General features: G+C 38.7%; 1 protein-coding gene, 2 non-coding genes and 1 pseudogene across 3 annotated transcripts; 2 read left to right on the top strand and 2 right to left on the bottom strand.

The window, feature by feature from the left end:
- Positions 1–3,633: 3,633 nt before the first annotated feature.
- On the bottom strand, positions 3,634–3,773 carry LOC138379212 (U4 spliceosomal RNA). Its single transcript, XR_011231996.1, has one exon. It is a non-coding gene; the product is annotated as a U4 spliceosomal RNA (small nuclear RNA).
- Positions 3,774–12,248: 8,475 nt separating this feature from the next.
- Positions 12,249–12,310, top strand: LOC138379318 (U7 small nuclear RNA). Its single transcript, XR_011232087.1, has one exon. It is a non-coding gene; the product is annotated as a U7 small nuclear RNA (small nuclear RNA).
- Positions 12,311–17,103: 4,793 nt separating this feature from the next.
- On the bottom strand, positions 17,104–17,978 carry LOC138378966 (iron-sulfur cluster assembly enzyme ISCU-like). The gene is made up of 2 exons (XM_069464260.1): positions 17,955–17,978; positions 17,104–17,493 (listed from the first exon to the last, which is right to left on the bottom strand). The coding sequence occupies exons 1-2, from the start codon at positions 17,976–17,978 to the stop codon at positions 17,104–17,106; spliced, it is 414 nt and encodes a 137-aa protein (XP_069320361.1).
- A 2,778-nt stretch (positions 17,979–20,756) lies between these two features.
- Positions 20,757–21,822, top strand: LOC138378296 (transformer-2 protein homolog beta-like; annotated as a pseudogene).
- The last annotated feature ends 1,142 nt before the right edge of the window (positions 21,823–22,964 follow it).

Raw genomic sequence — 22,964 nt, 5'->3', positions numbered from 1 at the left:
CCTAGCACTCTGGGAGGCCGAGGCGGGTGGATTGCTCAAGGTCAGGAGTTCGAGACCAGCCTGAGCAAGACCCCGTCTCTACTAAAAATAGAAAGACATTATATGGACAACTAAAAATCTATATAGAAAAAATTAGCCGGGCATAGTGGCGCATGCCTGTAGTCCCAGCTACTCGGGAGGCTGAGGCAGTAGGATCGCTTAAGCCGAGGAGTCTGAGGTTGCTGTGAGCTAAGCTGACGCCATGGCACTCACTCTAGCCTGGGCAACAAAGTGAGACTCTGTCTCAACAACAAAAATAAATAAATAAATAAAAAAATAACAGTTTTTAATATCATCAAATGTGCAATGACCTTTCACATTTTTCCTATTGTCTCATAAATACTTGTATGTGTATTTTTAGTTTGTTTGAATCAGGATCCAAATAAGGAATATATATTGCAATTGATATATTTCTTAAATCTTTTAATTTATAGGTGCCCCTTCTATGCATCCCTACTTTTTTTTCTTCTACAGTATTTATTTGTTTAAAAAAACTCGGTTGTTTGTCCTGTAGAGCTTCCCGTAGAGTGGATTTTAGTGGTTGTATCCCTGTGATGGTGTTCTGTTTCCTGTATTTCTTGAATACTAATTAGATATAGATGCTTGATTAAATTTAGATTCAGGTTCTATTTTTTCGCTTTTTTTTTGATAAGAATACTTCCTGCATAGTGTTGTGTACTTCTGTAAATAGATACAAAGTCTCTTACTCCTTTTAGGATCTTCTTTTTGGTGTTCTGAAGTTTCACTATAGTGTGTTTGGGTAAAGATTTCTCTCTTTTTTTCCTCCTGTTTGTAATTCCTGAATCTTGAAGATTGGCATCTTTCATAAGTTCTCAGCTATTTTCTCCTCAACTCTGCTACTCCACTGTTTTCTCTGTTTGTCACTTGAATTCTAGTTAGACATTACATATAAGCATGCGGCTTTTAAAATTTAGGCTGTAGGCCACCAGGGATCAGATGATCTCAGAGCATAGGTCTGTTTCAGCACTTACTAGTGGAATTGTGTTTTTTTTTTCTTGTTTCCTCTGTTTCCTATACTTTACTGTCAGTGTACCATATATGTATATATGTTTGTATGGATGGATATATAGATATATACTTAGAAATATATCTTGAGATTTATTCTATATTACTACATAGTCTACCTCATTCCTTTGCTTTTTTCATTTATTGAGGTCTAACTTAACATATGGTAAAATACACAAATCTTAATTATACATTTTTACATTGTATATACCTATCTTACTTCACACTGGATCAAAATACAGAATATTTCCAGCACCACAGAAGGCTGGTTCCTTATCCTCCCTCTCAGGCATTACCCACTCCCAAGATTAACCACAATCTGACCTCTATATCTTAGATTAGTTTTGCCTGTATTTGGATTTTATATAAATGGAATCATACATGGTATGTATTCTTTTATATCTGACTTCTTTCTTTTTTTTTTTTTTTTTTTTTTTTGAGACAGAGTGTCACTCTGTTGCCCGGGCTAGAGTGCCATGGTGTCAGCCTAACTCACAGCAACCTCAAACTCCTGGGCTCAAGCAATCCTCCTGCCTCAGCCTCCCAAGTAGCTGGGACTACAGGCATGTGCCGCCATGCCCGGCTATTTTTTTATATATATATTTTTAGCTGTCCATATAATTTCTTTCTATTTTTAGTAGAGACGGGGTCTCGTTCTTGCTCAGGCTGGTCTCAAACTCCTGACCTTGAGCAATCCTCCTGCCTTGGCCTCCCAGAGTGCTAGGATTACAGGCGTGAGCCACCATGCCCGGCCACATCTGACTTCTTTAATTAAACATTGTGAGCTTCATTTATGTTGTGAATATATCAGTAGTTTGTTCTTTTTCATTGCTGTGTACAATTCTACCTTATTCTTCTTAAAATTAATTTCTACTTTATATTTATAGCAAGATTTAGTTAACCAATCCTCTATTGATAGCTATTTAAGTTGTTTTCAGCCTTTTGTAGTACAAACACTATTGCAGTGCATATGTTTGTTCATGCATCTTTGCCAATATGTGTAAGCATATCAGGAATCAAGGTCATGGGGCCAGCCCTAGACAGCAGGTTGACCCCTGACTATCATAGGCAGGGTCATGGGGCCACCCTTGGAGATACTTGGGACACATTTCCTACCAAGTCACCCTAGGATCCTCCCTGTCCTTAAACTCTCCATCCCTACCTTCATCCACCAGATGAACTAGGTCCAAAACAATGAGAGCTCACTGAGAAGAAGTGATACATAAAACAGGGCCCCTGTGAAGCCTCACATGGCTCCACCCCAGCCCCAGTGTTCCCCAGCAACCCCAAGACCTCACCTTTCTTGTGTGATCTGGGAAGTAGGCTGGGTTGAACAAGATGTGGTTCTTGGGTAGGAAATGAAGGTAAATAAAATGCAAGATGTGTAAGTGCTAAGTGAAAGTGCTAAGTGTATTACTAGTATTAATAGATATTGCCAAATTGCCTTCCAAAGAGGATATATTAATTTACACACTCACCAACAATATATTAACATATGAGGGATTGTTTCCTAACATCCTTGACAACTGTTAACAATTTTTTTATCTTTTATAATCTGATAGGCAAAAATTAGAAACCTATAATTTAAAAATAGTTTTGCTCTTTAACTGAAAGTATATACACATGGTAAAAATAATTCAAACAGTATAAAAGGATATACATTGAAGTTGTATATTACCCCTATTCCCTTAGTCCTAATCCTTAGTTCCCCTGGTTCCCTTTCCAGAGAGAACCACTATTGCCAGTTTCTTATGTATCTTCCAGATATATTCTATGCAAATCATGCATATGCAAGTACATATGGCTGTATATATGTGTGTACACAAGTATGTTTGAATATTTCTGTCTATCTGGTCTGGTTTATTGGTGAAAACAGAAGTTTACTTTCCTTTTTCTTTTTCTTTTTTTTTTTTTTTTGAGACAGAGTGTCGCTTTGTTGCCCTGACTAGAGTGAGTGCTGTGGTGTCAGCCTAGCTCACAGCAACCTCAAACTCCTGGGCTTAAGCGATCCTACTGCCTCAGCCTCCTGAGTAGCTGGGACTACAGGCATGTGCCACCATGCCCGGCTAATTTTTTCTATATATATTTTTAGTTGGCCAGATAATTTCTTTCTATTTTTAGTAGAGACGGGGTCTCGCTCTTGCTCAGGCTGGTCTCGAACTCCTGAGCTCAAACAATCCGCCCGCCTCGGCCTCCCAGAGTGCTAGGATTACAGGCGTTAGCCACCACGCCTGGCCTACTTTCCTTTTTCACTTAAAAATATATCTATATATCCATCTCTTCCCCCCTTTTTTTTCAGAAATGGTAGCATGCTGTTATTCACTTTGCTTTTTTCACTTAACATATCTTTTGAGATTGTGTCATATCAATACACACACAGCTGCCTTATTCTTTTTTATGACTATATCATAATTAATTTAACCAATCCTAGGCATTTTGGTTGTTCCCAATATCCTGTTATTACAAATAATCTCCTGGAACATACTTATTTGTGTGGATGTGCCAGTATAGCTGTAGGATAAATTACTACAAAATGTATATTTTGCTCTTTTGTTTTTTCTTACACAGTCTCTGTAGATACTGTCAAAAATTGCCAATGCTATGTTTCAAGTTGTCATTGCAGGGTATTGGGAAAAGTTTTCAATTAGCAATAATTGTGCTTCAGATAAACCTCATTGGCTACGATACTGCCACTGTGCCGCAAAGCTACTAGAAGTATAGTTGTATACTAGAAGTATAGTTGCTAGATCAAAGTATATAGTGGCTGATGTGATTCCCTACCCAATATCTATTCCATATTTTCCCTATTTAGGAATTATAAAATTGGGGGGTAGTGATGAAATTGATCTCACTTTCAGTTTCTAGAGGGGTGTACCATAGGTGTAATCCAGTCAGGGTAAGCCTATCCTCCATGCCTCAGTGATTAGTTCAGGCAACCCAGCCTTAGCCAATCAATCCATTACCATTGTCCTGGTCAAGGACATTGTTCAGGAATGGGACAATGACCCAAATTAAAATCAATGGAATGTTAGAGGATATTTGCTGAAGGATTTGGGGGAAGAAGGTTTTTTGTTTTTTGTTCTTCTGAGAGAGACAAAAGAAGCCAACTTTGTCTCTTCTTTTGGACAGTATGGTGTGGCTGATGTGAAGCCTTCAAATGCTTGCAGCCCTTTTGCTACCAGAAGGGAGTCAAATTTAGGATCAAGCTCACACTGGAAGGCTGAACTGACAGATGGAAGGAAATTAGGTCCTTGATGACATTGTACACGGAATCAAACCAATTGCAAAGCCTGCTCATCTAGAATTTGCAGTTGTGTGAACCAATAAATCCTCTTTATTGTATAAGTCCATTGGAGTTGGGTTTTCTGTTACTTACCTATACAAAAGGGATATGTACTTTTAAAATTTTTTAATAAGTTGCCTTCTAACAGTTATACCAATTTACAACCAAAAACAAAATATGAGAATGTTTCTCCAAATCCTTGCCAAAACAGTGTATTATCAAACTTTCTTTTTTTTTTCCTTTTTTTTTTTTTTTTTTTGAGACAGAGTCTCTGTTGCCTGGGCTAGAGTGCCGTGGATTCAGCCTAGCTCACAGCAACCTCATACTCCTGGGCTCAAGCAATTCTTCTGCCTCAGCCTCCCGAGTAGCTGGGACTACAGGCATGTGCCACCATGCCTGGCTAACTTTATATATATATTTTTAGTTGTCCATATAATTTCTTTCTATTTTTAGTAGAGACGGGATCTCGCTCTTGCTCAGGCTGGTCTTGAACTCCTGACCTTGAGTGATCCTCCCACCTCGGCCTCCCAGAGTGCTAGGATTACAGGCGGGAGCCACCTCGCCCGGCCTCAAACTTTCTGATATTGACATTTTTATAGCATTTTAAAAATAAAAAGTAGTGTCTTATACTTTTAACTTGCAATGTTTTTATCATTAGTAAGGTTAAGCTTCTTTTTTTTTTCTTTTCTTTTTTTTCTTTTTTTATTTTGTTTCTTTTATATTTTGTGGACTTTTGACTGCAAGGCTTCTTTTTAATATGCTTAAAAGCCATATGTATTTCATTTGTGTGTTTAGTGTACTGCTTATGACCTTTGCCCAGTTTTCTATTTTTCTTTTTCTTACTGCTTTGTATACTGAAAAAATCCTTAGGAAAGTCCTAAGAAAGACCTTTGTCATATGGGTTGAAATATATTTTCCAAGTTTTTCCTTTGGCTTTTCATTTTCTTCTTTTTGTATTTTTTTGTGACAAATATGTATAACATAAAATTTACCATTTTGACTGTTTTTAGGTGTACAATTCAGTGATATTAAATACTGTCTCCTCTATGAATTTGCCTGTTCTAGGTACCTTATATAAGTGGAATCATATACTATTGTGTTTGGCTTAGTTTGCTTAGCATAATGTTTCCAAGGTTCATGCATGTTGTAGCACATATTGGAATTATATTCCTTTTAATGGTTGGCTATTACTCTGTTGTGTGTATATACCATATTTTGTTTATTCACTCCTCTGTTGATGGACACTTGGGTCTTTCTACATTTGGCTATTGTGAATAATGCTGCTGTGTACAAATACAGTCATGCGCCACATAATGACATTTCGGTTAGTGATGGACCATATATATGATGGTGGTCACATAAGATTATAATACCATATTTTTACTGTACCTTTTCTATGTTTAGATATGTTTAGATACATAAATACTTAGCATTGTGTTACAGTTGCCTACAGTATTCAGTACAGTAACATGCTGTACAGGTTTGTAGCCTAGTAGTAATAGGCTGGCTATAGCCTAGGTGTGTAGTAGGCTATACCATCTAGGTTTGTCCCTATGACATTCACACAATGATGAAATCACCTTAAAAGGCATTTCTTAGGATGTATCCTTGTTATTGACTGACACATGAAGGTATCTGAGCCCCTGCTTTCAATTATTGGGAGTATATACCAAGAAGTAGAATTGCTGGATCATGTGGTAATTCTACATTTAATTTTTTTTAAGAGACAGGGTCTCACTCTGTCACCTAGGGTGGAGTGCAGTGGCTCAATCATGGCTCACTGTAACTTTGAACTCCTGGGCTCAAGCAATCCTCCTGCCTCAGCCTCCTGAATAGCTAGGACTACAGGCACGCATCACCATGCCTGGCTAATTATTTTTATTTTTGTCGAGACAGGGTCTTGCTATATTGCCCAGGCTGGTCTTGAACTCCTAGCCTCAAGTGATCCTTTCACCTTGGCCTCCCAAAGTGCTAGCATTACAGGTGTGAGCCACGGCACCTGGCCCTTATGTTTAATTTTTTGAGGAACCACCAAACTGTTTTCCACAGAGGCTGTAACCATTTTACATTCCCACCAACAATGCACAAGTTTCCGGTTTCTTCACATCCTTGCCAAATACTTGTTATTTTCCTTTCTTAAAAAATTATAGGTCGGGCGCGGTGGCTCACACCTGTAATCCTAGCATTCTGGGAGGCTGAGGCAGGATGATCTCTCAAGGTCAGGAGTTCGAGATCAGCCCGAGCAAGAGTGAGACCCTGTCTCTACTAAAAATAGAAAGAAATAATCTGAAGAGCTAAAAATATATATAGAAAAAAATTAGCCAGGCACGGTGGCGCATGCCTGTAGTCCCAGCTACTCAGGAGGCTGAGGCAGAAGGATTGCTTAAGCCCAAGAGTTTGAGGCTGCTGTGAGCTAGGCTGATGCCATGGCACTCTAGCCTGGGCAACAGAGCGAGACTCTGTCTCAAAAAAAACAAAAATCATAGCCATCCTATGGGTGTAAAGTGTGTCTCATTGTAGTTTCAATTTACATTTCCCTAATGACTAATCATGTCGAGCAGCTTTTCATGTGCTTATTGGCCATTTATATATCTTCTTTGTTTTTTTTTTTTTTTTTTTTTTTTTTTTGTTGAGACAGAGTCTCACTTTGTTGCCCAGGCTAGAGTGAGAGCCGTGGCGTCAGCTTAGCTCACAGCAACCTCAGAAACCTCGGCTTAAGCGATCCTACTGCCTCAGCCTCCCGAGTAGCTGGGACTACAGGCATGCGCCACTATGCCCGGCTAATTTTTTTCTATATATAGATTTTTAGTTGTCCATATAATGTCTTTCTATTTTTAGTAGAGACGGGGTCTCGCTAAGGCTGGTCTCGAACTCCTGACCTTGAGCGATCCACCCGCCTCGGCCTCCCAGAGTGCTAGGATTACAGGCGTGAGCCACCGCGCCCGGCCTATATATCTTCTTTGGATAAATATCTATTCAAATCCTTGCTCCAATTTTGAATTGGGATTTCTGTTTTTTGGGTTTTTGAGTAGGAGTTCTTTAAATGTACTGAATATTAATCCCTTATCAGGTAAATGATTTGCAAGTATTTTCTCCCATTCTGTGGATTGTCTTTTCACTCTGTGGATAATGTCCATTGATGCCCCCTGAATTTTAATTTTGATGAAGTCCAATTTATCTATTTTTTATTTTGTTACCTGTGCTTTTGGTGTTATACCCAAGAAATCATTGCCAAAACAAATGTCTGAAGATTTCCCCCTCTTTTTTTCTAAGAGTTTTATAGTTTTAGTTCTCACATTTAGGTATTTGATCCATTTTTAGTTAGTTTTTGTATGTGGTGTAAGGTAAGGGTCCAACTGCATTCTTTTGCATGTGCATATCCAGTTTTCTCTGCATCATTTGTTGAAGAGACTGTCTTTTCCCCATTGAATTTTGTTGGCACTCTTATCAAAAATCAGTTGAGAACATGCAGTATTTGTCTTACATGCCTGACTTATTTTATTTAGCATAATGTTCTCTAATTCTACCCATGTTGTCACAAATGATAAAATTTCCTTCTTTTTTATGGCTGAGTAGTATTCCATGGTATATATATATACCACATTTTCTTTATCCATTCATCTGTTGATGGACACTTAGGTTGATTCTATAACTTAGCTATGGTGAATAGTGCTGCAGAAACTGTATGTTCTTACTCATATGTGAATCTAAAACAATTGGGCCAGGCATGGTGGCTCACACCTGTAATCCCAGCACTTTGGGAGGCCAAGCTGAGGCAGGAGGATCTCTTGAGCCCAAGAGTTTGTGACCAACCTGGGAAATATTGCCAGACACCATCTCTAAAAAAAAATTGTTTTAAATTAGCTAGGCACAGTGGCTTGCGCCTGTAATCCTAGCTACTTAGGAGGCTGAGGCAGGAGAATCGCTTAATCCCAGGAGTTTGAAGCTGCAATGAGCTATGATCATGCCACTGTACTCTAGCCTGGGTGACAGAGCAAGACTCTGTCTCAAAAAAATGGAAATAAATTTAAAAATTAAACTCAAGCAGAAAGTAGAAGGGTGTTTAACAGAGGTGGGGGGGTGTTGGGGGGATGGTGAAATGATGGTCAAAAGGTACAAAGCCTCAATTAGGAATGATGTTTTCTTCTTTGACATATGTTGTACAGCATGTTGAATATAGTAAATAAAAATTTATTGTGTACATTTTGAAATCACTGAAAGTAAAGTTCAAATGTTCTTACCACAAAAAAATGATAAGTATCTGAGGTGATGAATATGTTAATCATCCTGATTTAATTATTCCACGTTGTATTCATAAATTGTAGTATCATTTTGTACCCCATAAATATATACAACTATAATTTGTCAATTTACAATTTAAAATTTTAAAAAATCAATTGACCATATATGTGAAGACTTATTTCTGGGCTCTATTCTATTCCATCGGTCTATATGTCTGTCTTTATGCTAGTATACACTGTTTGATTACTACAGCTTTATAGTAAGTTTTGAAATTTGGAAATGTGAGTCCTTCAATTTTTTTCTTATTTTTCAAGATTGTTTTGGCTTTTCAAGTTCCCTTCAGATTCTATATGAATTTTAGGGTGGGTTTTCTATTTCTTCAAAAAGTCCACTGGGATTTTTTTTTTAATTTTTATTGATACATGATAATTGTACATATCCATGGAGTACATGTTATATTTTGATACAAGCATATAACATATAATGATCAAATCAGGGTACTTGGGACATGATTCACCTGAAACATTTATCATTGCTTTATGTTGAGAACATTTGAAAACTTCTAGCTATTCTGAAATATAATAAATTATTGTTGGCCGGGTGCGGTGGCTCATGCCTGTAATCCTAGCACTCTGGGAGGCCGAGGTGGGCGGATCGTTTGAGCTCAGGAGTTCGAGACCAGCCTGAGCAAGATCGAGACCCCATCTCTACTAAAAATAGAAAGAAATTATATAGACAGCTAAATATATATATAGAAAAAATTAGCCGGGCATGGTGGCACATGCCTGTAGTCCCAGCTACTCGGGAGGCTGAGACAGGAGGATTGCTTGAGCCCAGGAGTTTGAGGTTGCTGTGAGCTAGGCTGACGCCACGGCACTCACTCTAGCCCGGGCAACAGAGCGAGACTCTGTCTCAAAAAAAAAAAAAAAAAAAAAAAAAATTATTGTTAACTATAGTTATACTATTGAACACTAGAACTTTTTCCTTCTATTTAACAGAATGACCCCTTCACCAACACCTCTTCATTACCCCTTCCCACCACCCTTACCAATCTGTAGTAGCCACCATTCTATTCACTACCTCCTTGAGATCAATTTTTTTTTAGATCCCATATATGAGTGTGAAAATGCAATATTTGTCTTTCTGTGCCTGGTTTATTTCACTTAAAATAATGTCCTCCAGATCCATCCATGTTTCTGCAAATGACAAAATTTACTTTTTTTTCATGGCTAAATAATATTTCATTGTGTACATACACCACATCTTTTTTTATCCATTTGTCCCTTGATAAACACTTAAGCTGATTCCACATTTTAGCCATTGTGAATAATGCTATGTGAAAGGCCAACATTTCAAGAACTTTACCAAAACTTATAAGCCTCTTCATCAAACTCTCCCCTAGAGCTGCAGGTGTTCCACTAGACTCCAGAATTCCAAACAGTTACTTCAGACAGTTCATGCTAGCTCAATAATTGTTTAAGTGAAGGGATGGATTCCTGGAGCTTCCTATTCTGCCCTCTTCCATGATGTCTAGCTGGTATTGATTTCTTGGAATTTACTACTATTTTCTTTGTAGCTTAGTACATAATTTTTTCTTTTGTTTTAGAGAGAGAGTCTCACTATGACACCCAGGCAAGAATGCAGTGGTTATTCACAGGCGTGATTATGGCACACTACTGCCTCAAATTCCTGGTCTGAAACCATCCCCCTGCCTCAGCCTCCCAAATAGCTGGGACTACAGGTGTGTGCCACTTTGCCCAGCTAGTATCTAATTAATTTTTTATTTAGTGCTCTTCATGAGTCAACTTGAAGATGATTAATTTTTGTAACCATTCTCTGCCTTTGAAAAGAATGTGTAGTGTATTTGGAGGTACAAAGTTCTACAAAAGTCTATCAAAGCCAAAAAGTTATTTGTAATATTCAAACTTCTACATCCTTACCTGACTTAGCTCTTTGAATCTGTCAGTCTGATAGTTATGCTAGCTCCTATTGTGATTTTGTCTTTGTCATAGTCTTGAATTTCTAATAGTTTTTATTTTATATATTTCAATACTATGTTGTTCTGTGTGTAAAGTTCAATAACATCTGTATCTTCCATTCCCCCTTGGTTAATTGTACCCTTTGCCATTATAAACAAATGGTACCTCTTTTATACCATTTAACACCTTTAGCCTTGAATCCTACTTTGTCTGATATTAATATTAATATTGCCATTCCTGCTTTCTTGGTTTTCTTTTGTGTGTTTTTTTTTTTTTTTTTTTTTGGCCTGGTGTGTCTTTATACTTTTATTTTCAATATTTCTGTGTCATTTTGTTTTAGTCATGTCTCCTATAAATACCTAGATTTTGTTTAAAAAACTCAGTTTTTAGAGTCTTTCTGTTTTAAATAGAGAAATTTAATCTATTCCCATTTATTGTCTTCACTAATATCTTAGGTTTTATGCTACCATCTTAATTCATGTTTTCTATGTATGATGTTTTATTGTTTCTTGTATTTTCACCTCCTGACTTTTGCTTGACTGATCAAATTTTGTTCCTGTTTTCCTCTAGTTCTAGATCCTATTTCTAGTCAACTAGAAATTACTCTCCTATTTTTTAAAAAAACATATTTAAACTTACATTTTTCTGTATATAACAATAATTAATTTACTTCTCCCCTTAAATTTCTTCCCCACCTCTAATGTTTTTGTAAAATTATTTAAGATTTTAGTTCTAGACTTACTAATTTTTTTTTTTGAGACGGAGTCTTGCTCTGTCACCTGGGCTAGAGTGCTGTGGCATCAGCCTACCTCACTGCAACCTCAAACTCCTGGGCTCAAGCAATCCTCCTGTCTCAGCCTCCCTTGTAGCTGGGATTACAGGTGCGTGCCACCATGCCCGGCTAATTTTTCTATTTTTAGTAGAGACAGGGTCTCGCTCTTGCTCAGGCTGGTCTTGAACTGCTGAGCTCGAGGATCCTCCCACCTTGGCCTCCCAGAGTGCTAGGATTATAGGCGTGAGCCTCGGTGCCCAGCCCCTAGACTTATTAAAATTCTTGACTACACTATACTTTCTTTATAGAGACAGGGTCTCACTGCGTTTCCCAGGCTGGAGTGCAGTGGCTATTCACAGGCACAATCATAGCTCACAGCAGCCTCAAACTCCTGGCCTCAAGCGATCCTCCCACCTTAGCCTCCAGAGTAGCTGGGACTGGACTACAGGGCATGTGCCACCATGCCAAGCTCTATAGCTCGTTTATTTTAGGAATTCTTTCTTAACAATTGTACAAAAGTCACAGCCATATTATCAATATTTATTTATTTATTTATTGGAGACAGTGTCTTGCTCTGTCACCCGAGCTAGAGTGAAGCGGCGTCATTATATTAATAGATCACTGCAACCACAAACTCCTGGGCTCAAGCAATCCTCCTGCCTCAGCCTCCCAAGTAGCTGGGACTACTGGCACATGCCACCATGCCCGGCTAATTTTTCTATTTTTGGTAGAGACGAGGTCTCACTCTTGCTTAGGCTGGTCTCAAACTCCTGGCCTCAAGTGATCCTCCCGCCTCTATCTCCCAAAGTGCTAGGAGAAATTATTTATTTTTAATGATATTTACTGTTTTGAATATTTACATGGTTTCAAAAAAGTTTAAGAGGATGTACAATTTAAAAAATCTCCCAAGTGTTACAGCTCTTTTAGAATTTGTCTAGCAGGTTTTCCGGTCCTCAATGGAAGACCCATAAAAAAAGAAAAAAATAAATAAATAAAAATTCTCCCTTTTCACTCTTGTCCCCAAGCCATTAAGTGCTCCTTATAGGAAACAACTAATGTTAACAGTTTCTTATGTATCTTATAAGACATATTCTATGCATACACAAACAAATACGTGTAGTCTTTCTTTTTCTTTTTTTCTTAGACAAATGATACCATGTAATCTACATTTTTCTGAATCTTGATTGTATCTTAACAATGTATTTCGGAGGTCCTTCCAACCTATACGTTTTTTAAACCTTTCATTATGGAAAATTTCAAACATACACAAAGGAGAGAGGATAGTATATGAATCCCATATACCCAACACCTAGTTCAATAATGATCAATATCCTGTTGTTCTTGTTTTATCTATCCCTTCCAGTTATGTTGATTATTATTATTAAGATTTTGCTGGAGTATTTTAAAACAGATCATAGACATCATATCATTTTATTTTCAAATATTTTGGTTTATATCTTTAAAAGATAAAGACTTAAAAAATAAAATCACAATACCATTATCACACCCAATAAAATTTATAATTTCTTAGTGTCATCTAATACCCAATGTATGTTTAGTTTACCATGAGTATCTAAAAAATGTTTTATAGTTGCCTGCCTATACACATTTTCACTGCCAATTTCATAAGCTCCCCCACTCTAACTTCTTGTTTTCCTTAAGCTCTCTTTTTCTATTTGACATTGTTGACTGTTCCTTATAATTTTTAAAACTATTAATATTCTAGATGTTCTTCCATTGGAAATTCTTCTTTTCTATTTTGTTCTTGGCACCTCTACTTCTTCCTGCCTGTACCCTTCAGGCCCAATGTCAAATTCTTTTCTCTTTTTCTCTAACTTTCCTTCTTTCAGATAACTAATCCACGTCATTGTTCCAACTATCACCTCTGCTGATTGATGACTCTAAAACCTTCATCTCCAGTCTAGACCTCTCATCCAAACTCCAGTTCTCTATTTCTAACTGCCTCCAGGATATTTCTGCATGAAAACTCCATCATAAATTCAAACTGAACATCTCTAAAATTGAATTTAGGCTGAGTGTGGTGGCTCACATTTGTAATCCTAGCACTTTGGGAGGCTGAGGCAGGAGGGTGGCTTGAGGCCAGGAGCTCGAGACCAGCCTGGGCAATATAGCAAGACCCCATCTCTAAAAAAAAAAAAAAATGAGAAAAATTAGCCAGGCATGGTGGCGCATGCCTGTGGCCCAAGCTACTCAGGAGGCTGAGGCAGGAGGTTTTCTTGAGTCCAGGAGTTCAAGGCTGCAGTGAACTATGATCACACCATTGCACTACAGGTTGGGTGGCAGAGCAAGACCCTGTCTCTAAAAATAAATAAATAAATGATAATAATAATAGATAAATTGAACTTACTATCTTCCCCCCAAAATAACTGTCTTTAGTTCCTCACTTCTGATAATGGCAACTTCATTTTCCCTGTTGCTAAGCTTGAAATCCTAGTTATTTCTAAAGTATAATTGTCTTTAAGACCCTTTATTCAGTTACTCAGTTTTATTGATTCTTCCTTTGTAGTATCTCTAGCTTCTCTCCAGTCTCCTTATTCCCTGAAACCTAATCACAGACCTTCACAGGTCATTTAGCTACCATTTAGTGTTATGCTGGAAATCTTAACCAATGTAGTGAAATGAGAAATCAAAATAAGAGGTATAAATATTGGCAAAGTAAAAACAAAACTGTCATTATTTCTAGTTGATATGGAAATCAAAGAGGATCAACTTACAAATTATTACACAAAGAAATTTATATGAAAGATGACCACTTATAAAATATAACACCAAAATCAACAACTTTCCTAAATATAAGCAGTAAGTAGAAAATGTTACAGAAAAGAAATTCCATTCACAATAGTAATAAAAACTATAAAATATACAAGAATATAGGAGTAGAACGGTGGTCATGGAAGTCGGATCCTGCTAAGGAGTATGTAACAACTCACCTGCCAAATCAAAAAATAAAAATAAACAATCTCTTATACAGAAGAGGACAAAAAAAGCACTAAGCAAAAAGAAAAATTTGATTAGACGTCATCAAGATTAAAAACTTCTGCTATTTTGTTTAAGAAAATGAAAGGCAAGCCACACACTGGGAGAAAATATTCACAATACATGTACGAGGGCTGTCCAGAAAGTATCCAGCCATATAGTATGCAAAATAGAGACATATTGAAGAAGATACAAGATGCAAGAAACATTGCACATAGGACAATGACACCTTGGTCCCCTTCAAAGTAGGCACCTTGAGACCTCACACAGTTCTCCCAGCATCTCTTAACCTAACCTGTACCTGTTCAACATTCTCAGGTATTCTGCTTATTGCAGGCCTTCCAGAACCTGGATCACTTTCGCACTTTCGACAGATTTTCGACCATCTTTGAAGTGCTTGTGCCACACTTTTATTTGCGCTGCACTCATTGCATCATCCCCGAAAGCCTTCCGAATCATCCGAATAGTTAAGGGGGAAGAATGTTCAAGCTTAACGCAAAATTTGATGCAGATTCGTTGTTCTACTCACTCAGTCATTTTGAATGCCACAGTCACACGGTACACGTGCTCACTCAACGGCGTCTAGCGCCCCACTGACTAGTACAGTGAAGTAGTCATTGTTTACGCATGCGCATTACAGTCGGCTCGCCTTGGCTGCCAGGTTACATCCATGTCGGGCAAACTGTTTTCCTTATATTAACAATGGCTGGATACCTTCCTGACAGCCCTTGTATCAAAGGATTTGTATCCAGAACATATAAAGAACTTTTACAACTCAAAATAAGAAACAATCTCATAACAAAAGGGATAAAGGATTAGAATAGACATTTCAAAAAGGCAGGCCAGGTGTGGTGGCTCACGCCTGTAATCCTAGCACTCTGGGAGGCCGAGGCAGGAGGATTGTTTGAGGTCAGGAGTTCGAGACCAGCCTCAGCAACAGCGAGGCTAAAAATAGAAAGAAATTAGCTGGGCAACAACAACAAAAAAAACAAAACAGAAAAAATTAGCCAAGTGTGGTCACGTATACCTGTAGTCCCAGCTACTCGGGAGGCTGAGGCAGGAGGATCGCTTGAACCCAGGAGTTTGAGGTTGCTGTGAACTAGGCTGTCACCACAGCATTCTAGCCTGGGCAATAGAGCAAGACTCTGTCTCAAAAAAGAAAAAAGTTTCAAAAAGGAATATATAGGAATAGCCAATAGGTAAATGAAAAGGTGCTCAAATCATTGGTCATCAGGGAAATGCAAATAAAAACCACAGTGAAATATCACTAGAATGACTAACAATACTAAATGATGGTGAAGATATGGAGCCACTGGGGCACTCATACACTAGAGTGTGAAATGGTACAACCACTTTGGTATACTATTTGGTGGTTTCTTATAATGTTAAATATACAAAGTTAAAAATACATCTATGTAACGACCCAACAATTCTACTCCTAGGTATTGCTCAAGAGAAATGAAAATGTGTTCACAAAAAGACTTATTGGGAAATATTCATAGCAGCTTTAGCCATATGGCCAAAAACTAGAAACAAATTGTTACATACCCATGCAATGGAATACTACGAAGCAATGAAAAGGAATGAACTACTGTTTTGTTCAACAACATGAATAAGTCTCAGAAACATTGTGCTTAGCAAAAGAAGTGAGCACAAAAGAGTATGTGCTATATAATTCTATTTGTATGAAATTCTGGAAAGGCATATCTAATCTTTAGTGATAGAAAGCAGATCAGTGGTCTGGGGCTAGGGGTTGTAGGGGTTGATTGCAAAGAAATATAAGGGAAAGGCCGGGTGCCGTGGCTCACGCCTGTAATCCTAGCACTCTGGGAGGCCGAGGAGGGAGGATCACTCGAGGTCAGGAGTTCGAGACCAGCCTGAGCAAGAGCAAGACCCCGTCTCTATTAAAAATAGAAAGAAATTATCTGGACAACTAAAAGTATATATAGAAAAAATTAGCCGGGCATGGTGGCGCATGCCTGTAGTCCCAGCTACTTGGGAGGCTGAGGCGGGAGGATCGCTTGAGCCCAGGAGTTTGAGGTTGCTGTGAGCTAGGCTGACGCCATGGCACTCTAGCCCGGGCAACAGAGTGAGACTCTGTCTAAAAAAAAAAAAAAGGAAAAGAAATATAAGGGAATTATTTGGGGTGATGAAAATTGATTGTGGTGGTAATTAAAAGTGTGTATACATTTGTCAAAACTCATCAAACTATAGAATTTGAAACTATAAATTGGAAATGAGTATTTATTTATTTATTTCCACAGGTCAAAGTGAAGGAGATGAAAAGAGTATTTAATAGTATATAAATTGGCAGCTAAAAAAATAGTATATAAATTATACTTCAATACATTTTATTTTATTTTATTTTTCATCTTACGTTCTTATTTATTATAACATATAAGCAGATCTGTTTTATGTAAAATAACTGGTTCTATCAAATAATCACACCAAGGCATTCTACTGGTAATTTCCCCAAAATCAGTTCAGGTAAAATTAAGATATTTATGTACTTCACAGGCTATCAAAACTTGAGACTTCATTATTGATTTCAATTCTGAGGCCACATACACAATTCAAAATACACATAAACTGGGTTAAGGCGATAAACATGAGCTGAAAGAAATCACAGGATTCAGGACAATTAAAGTGTATTTTGCTTTCATTAGAGTCACAATGTGAACAGCAAAACCTGTGTGTATCTGGGCTTCTGAACATCTAAGGTGACTGCACGGTGGGTGGGCAAACAGTTGACATGACTTGAAGGCTCATTTCTTCTCTGCCTCTCCTTTCTTGGGTTCTTGTTTCAGTTTGTAATCAGCCGGGGCGGCCTTGATTGCATCTTCAGCCAGCATGGAGCAGTGCAGTATCATGGGAGGAAGGCAGAGTTCCTTGGCGATGTCTGTGTTTTTGATGGTCAAGGCTTCCTCCACCGTTTTCCCTTTCACCCATTCAGTGGCTAACAAGCTGGAGACAATTGCGGAGCCGCAGCCGAATGTTTTAAACCTGGCATCCACAATCTTCTCCTTTTCATCCACTTGAATCTGTAATTTCATTACATCACCACATGCTGGAGCCCCCACCAATTCAGTTCCAACATTTTTAGATGTCTTGTCAAGGGATCCCACATTTCTAGGATTTTCATAATGATCAGCCACCTTCTCAAGATGGCATCAAACCCTTGACTACAGACATCACGCTCACTCCATGACTTCCTCTATCAATACATTTGATTTTAAAAAGAAAAATACAATTAGGCAATAAAAGGAGATGAAGCACTGATACATGCTACTATGTGGATGAACCTCAGAAACATTATGCTAATGAAAGAAGCTAGCTACAAAAGATGATCTATTGTATGATCCAATTTGAGTGAAGTGTTCTGAAAAGACAATAGAGAGTGACTGCAAATGGGCATGAGGAATTAGTGGGGTGATGAAAACGTTCTAAAATCAGATTTTGATCACAGTACAACTTCATAAATTTATTATAATTCTTTTAATGGTACACTTGAATGAATTTATGGTATGTAAACTATATTCTGGCTCACACCTGTAATCCCAGCACTTTAGGAGGCCAAGGTAGGAGGATCTCTTGAGGCCAGGAGTTCAAGACCCGCCTGGGCAACATGGTGAGACCACATCTCTACAAAAAAAAAAAATTAGCCAGGTGTGGTTATGCATGCCTTTAGTCTCTGCTACTTGGGAGGCTGAGGCAGGAGGATCCCCTGAGCCCAAGAGTTTCAGGTTGCAGTGAGCTATGATGAGGCCACTGCACTCCAGCCTGGGCAACAGATCTTGTTTCAAAAGAAAAAAAAGATGGCCGGGCGCGGTGGCTCACGCGTGGAGGCAGGGAGAATAATGGGAACTTTGTACTTTCTCCTTAATTTTGCTGTGAACTTAAAACTTCTCTAAGATATAAAATCTATTAAAAATTGGTTGTTCAGGCTGGGCGCAGTGGCTCATGCCTATAATCCTAGCACTCTGGGAGACCAAGGTGGGAGGATCACTTGAGGTTAGGAGTTCGAGACCAGTCTGAGCAAGAGCGAGACCTTGTTTCTACCAAAAATAGAAAACTATAGCCGGTGTGGTGGTGTGTGCCTGTAGTCCCAGCTACTCAGGAGGCTGAGACAGGAGGATGGCTTGAGCCTAGAAGTTTGAGGTTGCTGTGAGCTAGGCTGACGCCATGGCGCTCTAGCCCAGGCAACAGAGCAAGACTCTGTCTCAAAAGAAAAAGAAAAAAAATTGGCTGTTCAAATAAAAATAACAAAATATTGTGGGGTAAAATAAAATGCATGACAATAGCATAAAGTTCAGGAATGGAAAAATGGAAGTATTATATATTAATGTAAGGTTCTTGTACCCTTTGTGAAGTGGCATAATAATACTTGAAGGTAGACTACGATAAATTAAAGCTGTACACTATAAACCTTTAAGCAACCATTAAAATAACAAAACAAAGAAGTATAGCTAATAACCCAGCAAAGGAGATAAAATGGAATAAAAGTAATATTGATTAATTCAAAATAAGGCAGAAAAAGAGGAAAAAGAACAAATAAGAGATGGGACAAATAGAAAACAAGATGATAGACTCAAACCTAATCATATTAACAATCACATTAAACATAGATGGTCTGTCTTAACATCCCAATTACAAGGTAGAGATGATTGGATTGGGTAGAAAAGCAAGACCCAACCATTGTTCTGCCTACAAGAAACACTCTTTAAATACAAAGAGCACAAATAGGTTAAAAGTATGTAAAAAGATGTGTAGGCTAACACTAGTCTGAACTATTAATATCAAAATAGATATCAGGGCAGAGATACCAGGAATAAAGAAGGTAATTTCATAATGATAAAGGGGTCAATTAATGAAAAGGACATAATGATCCTAAATGTTTGTGCACCTAATAAAAGAGCTTCAAAATACATGAATCAAAAACTATAGGCCGGGTGTGGTGGCTCATGGCTGTAATCCTAGCACTCTGGGAGGCCAAGGCAGGAGCATTTCTTGAGCTCAGAAGTTCAAGACCAGCCTGAGCAAGAGTGAGACCCCGTCTCTGATAAAATAGAAAGAAATTAGCAGGGTGTAGTGGTGCATGCCTGTAGTCCCAGCTACTTGGGAGGCTGAGGCAGGAGGATCGCTTGAGCCCAGGAATTAGAGGTTGCTGTGAGCTATGATGATGCCACTGCACTCCACCCAGTGCAACAGAATGAGACTCTGTCTCAAAAACAAAACAAAAACCAAACTGATAAACTGCAAGGAGAAATAGACAAATCCACAATTTCAGTCAGAGATTTCAATACCCTCTCTCAATAACTGATAGAACAAGTAGGCATAAAATCAATAAGGATACAATAGATGTGAACAACACTATCAATCAAATTGACCTGGTTGACATTTATAGTGCATTCTATAGAAATCAATAACAGATTCTAACACTGTCCAGGAGAGGGAGAAGAAAAAAAAAAAAAAAGAAATCAATACCAGAAAGATCTCTGCAAAATCCTCAAATATTTGAAAATGAAACAATCCACTTTTATATAACCCATGGGTCAACCAAGAAATAAAAAGAAAAATTAGAAAATATTTTGAACTGAATCAAAATGAAACCACAACATATCATAGCTAAAGCAGTAGCGAGGGGGTAAATTTTCAGCACTAAACACTTATATTAGAACAGAAGAAAAGTCTCAAAACAATTACTTCATTTTTCACTTTTGTAAACTAAAAAAAGGAAGACTAAATAAAACTCAAAGTATAAGAACAGAAATAATACTGTGGCACTGGTTCTTGGAAAAAAAAAAAAAACAACAGTGGTGCCCTCCTGTAGTCCTAGCTAAGCTACTGGGGAGGCTGAGGCAGGAAGATTGCTTGAGTCCAGTAGTTGGAGACTCTAGTGCGCAGTATGACTGCACCTGTGAATAGCTACTGCACTCCAGCAAAGCCTGGACAACATAATAGTGAGACCTGGTTTCTAAAAAAAAAAAACAAAAACCAATCAATAAAGATCAAAGTGGAAATCAATGAAACAGAAAATAGAAAAACAGGCGGCTGGGAAACGCGTGCGTCGTGTGGGGCTGCGGCAGAGCCTCTTTAAAGAAGGCTCAAGAGGTTGTCAGCTTCAAGTGAAGCACCTCGAGCGGCGACAGCAGCCAGGAGTCATGAGCGACAAGCCGCGAATAGAACTACGGCGAGCGGAAATCGCATTCTGCTTCCAGAAGTGGAAGTGCTCACGGATGGGGGAAATCTGCAAGGCATACCCCTGCAAAGTCTCGCTCCAAGGAAGATTCCAGGCGTTCCAGATCAAAGTCCAGGTCCAGATCTGAATCTAGGTCTAGGTCCAGAAGAAACTCTCGAAGGTATTATACCAGGTCACGGTCTCGTTCCCGCTCTCATAGACGATCCCGGAGCAGGTCTTACAGTCGAGATTATCGCAGATGGCACAGCCACAGTCATTCTCCCATGTCTACTCGCAGGCGTCATGTTGGGAATCGGGTGAATCCTGATCCCAACTGTTGTCTTGGAGTATTTGGGTTGACCTTGTACACCACAGAAAGAGATCTAAGAGAAGTGTTCTCTAAATATGGTCCCATTGCGTATGTGTCTATTGTATATGACCAGCAGTCTAAGCATTCAAGAGGATTTGCCTTTGTATATTTTGAAAATGTGGATGATGCCAAGGAAGCTAAAGAACGTGCCAATGGAATGGAGCTTGATGGTCGTAGGATCAGAGTTGATTTCTCTATAACAAAAAAACCACATACCCCAACACCAGGAATTTACATGGGAAGACCTCCCAGCAGTTCACAGCGTCGGGATTATTACAAATATGATTGAGGCTATGATGATCGGGACCACTATAGCAGATCATATAGAGGAGGAGGAGGTGGAGGAGGAGGATGGAGAGCTGCTCAAGACAGGGATCAGGGCTGGGCGCGGTGGCTCACGCCTGTAATCCTAGTACTCTGGGAGGCTGAGGTGGGTGGATAGCTCAAGGTCAGGAGTTCGAGACCAGCTTGAGCAAGAGCGAGACCCCGCCTCTACTAAAAATAGAAAGAAATTATCTGGCCAACTAAAATATATACATAGAAAAAATTATCTGGGCATGGTGACGCATGCCTGTAGTCCCAGCTACTCGGGAGGCTGAGGCAGTAGGATCGCTTAAGCCCAGGAGTTTGAGGTTGATGTGAGCTAGGCTGATGTCACGGCACTCACTCTAGCCCAGGCAACACAGTGAGACTCTGTCTCAAAAAAAAAAAAAAAAAAAAAAAAAAAGACAGGGATCAGATTTATAGAAGGCAGTCACCTTCTCCTTACTACAGTCGTGGAGGATACAGATCACATTCCAGATCTCGATCATATTCACCTCGTCGCTATTAACGCATGAAGTTGAAGACTTTCTGAAACCTGCCCTAGAGCTGGGATATTGTTTGTGGACAATATTTTTTTTTGTCTCATTTAAAAAGTGAACAGTGCCTAGTGAAGTTAGGTGACTTTTACACCTTTCATGATGACTACTTTTGGTGCAGTTGAAATGCTGTTTTCATTCTGCATTTGTGTAGTTCGGTGCTTTGTTCAAAGTTAAGTGTTTTCAGGAAACTATGTATTGCATGTATTTTTTTACACTCTAAATTTTGACTGCTGAGAAGTTTCTATTGTACAAAACTTCATTTAAAGGGTTTTCTACTGAATCCAGGGTATTCTGAAGATTGAAGCCTGTGTGTAAAATGCTACCAAATGGCAAAAGGCAAAAATAAACAGTGTGATTTAAAAAAAAAAAATGAAACATAAAATAGGGAAAATCAAAGAAATCAGATACTTTTTTTTTTTTTTTGAGACAGAGTCTTGCTCTGTTGCCTAGGCTAGAGCGAGTGTTGTGGCGTCAGCTTAGCTCACAGCAACCTCAAACTCCTGGGCTTAAGCAATCCTACTGCCTCAGCCTCCCCAGTAGCTGGGACTACAGGCATGCGCCACCATGCCCGGCTAATTTTTTTCTATATATATTTTTAGTTGGCCAGATCATTTCTTTCTATTTTTAGTAGAGACGGGGTCTTGCTCTTGCTCAGGCTGGTCTCGAACTCCTGACCTCGAGCGATCCACCTGCCTCAGCCTCCCAGAGTGCTAGGGTAACAGGCGTGAGCCACTGCACCCGGCCGAAATCAGATACTTGTATGCCGAGTTCCTTGCAGCATTATTCACAATATCCAAATGTTGAAAACAATCCAAATGTCCATCAGATAAATGGATAAACAAAATGTGCTATAACCATACAATGAAACATTATTCAACCATTAAAAGGGAATGAAGTACTGATATATGCTACATATATGAACCTTGAAAACATTATGCTAAATGAAAGAAGCCACACACAGAAATAGTGGATGATTCAACTTATATGAGGTACCTAGAATAGTCAAATTCATAGAAACAGAAAGCAAATTAGAGGTTACCAGAGGCTGGGAGAAGGGAGGAATGGGTTATTGTTTAATGGGTGCAGAGTTTCTGTTTAGAGTGATGAAAGTTTTAGAAATATCAAGTGGTGGCTGGGCACAGTTGGCGCATGCCTGTAGTCCCAGCTACTCAGGAGGCTGAGGCAGTAGGATTGCTTGAGCCCAGGAGTTTGAGG

Source organism: Eulemur rufifrons, chromosome 30, assembly GCF_041146395.1.
Source record: "Eulemur rufifrons isolate Redbay chromosome 30, OSU_ERuf_1, whole genome shotgun sequence".
Lineage (NCBI taxonomy): Eukaryota > Metazoa > Chordata > Mammalia > Primates > Lemuridae > Eulemur > Eulemur rufifrons.
The sequence above is the reverse complement of the archived record's forward strand: the minus strand, read 5'-3'. Positions and strand labels throughout refer to the sequence as shown.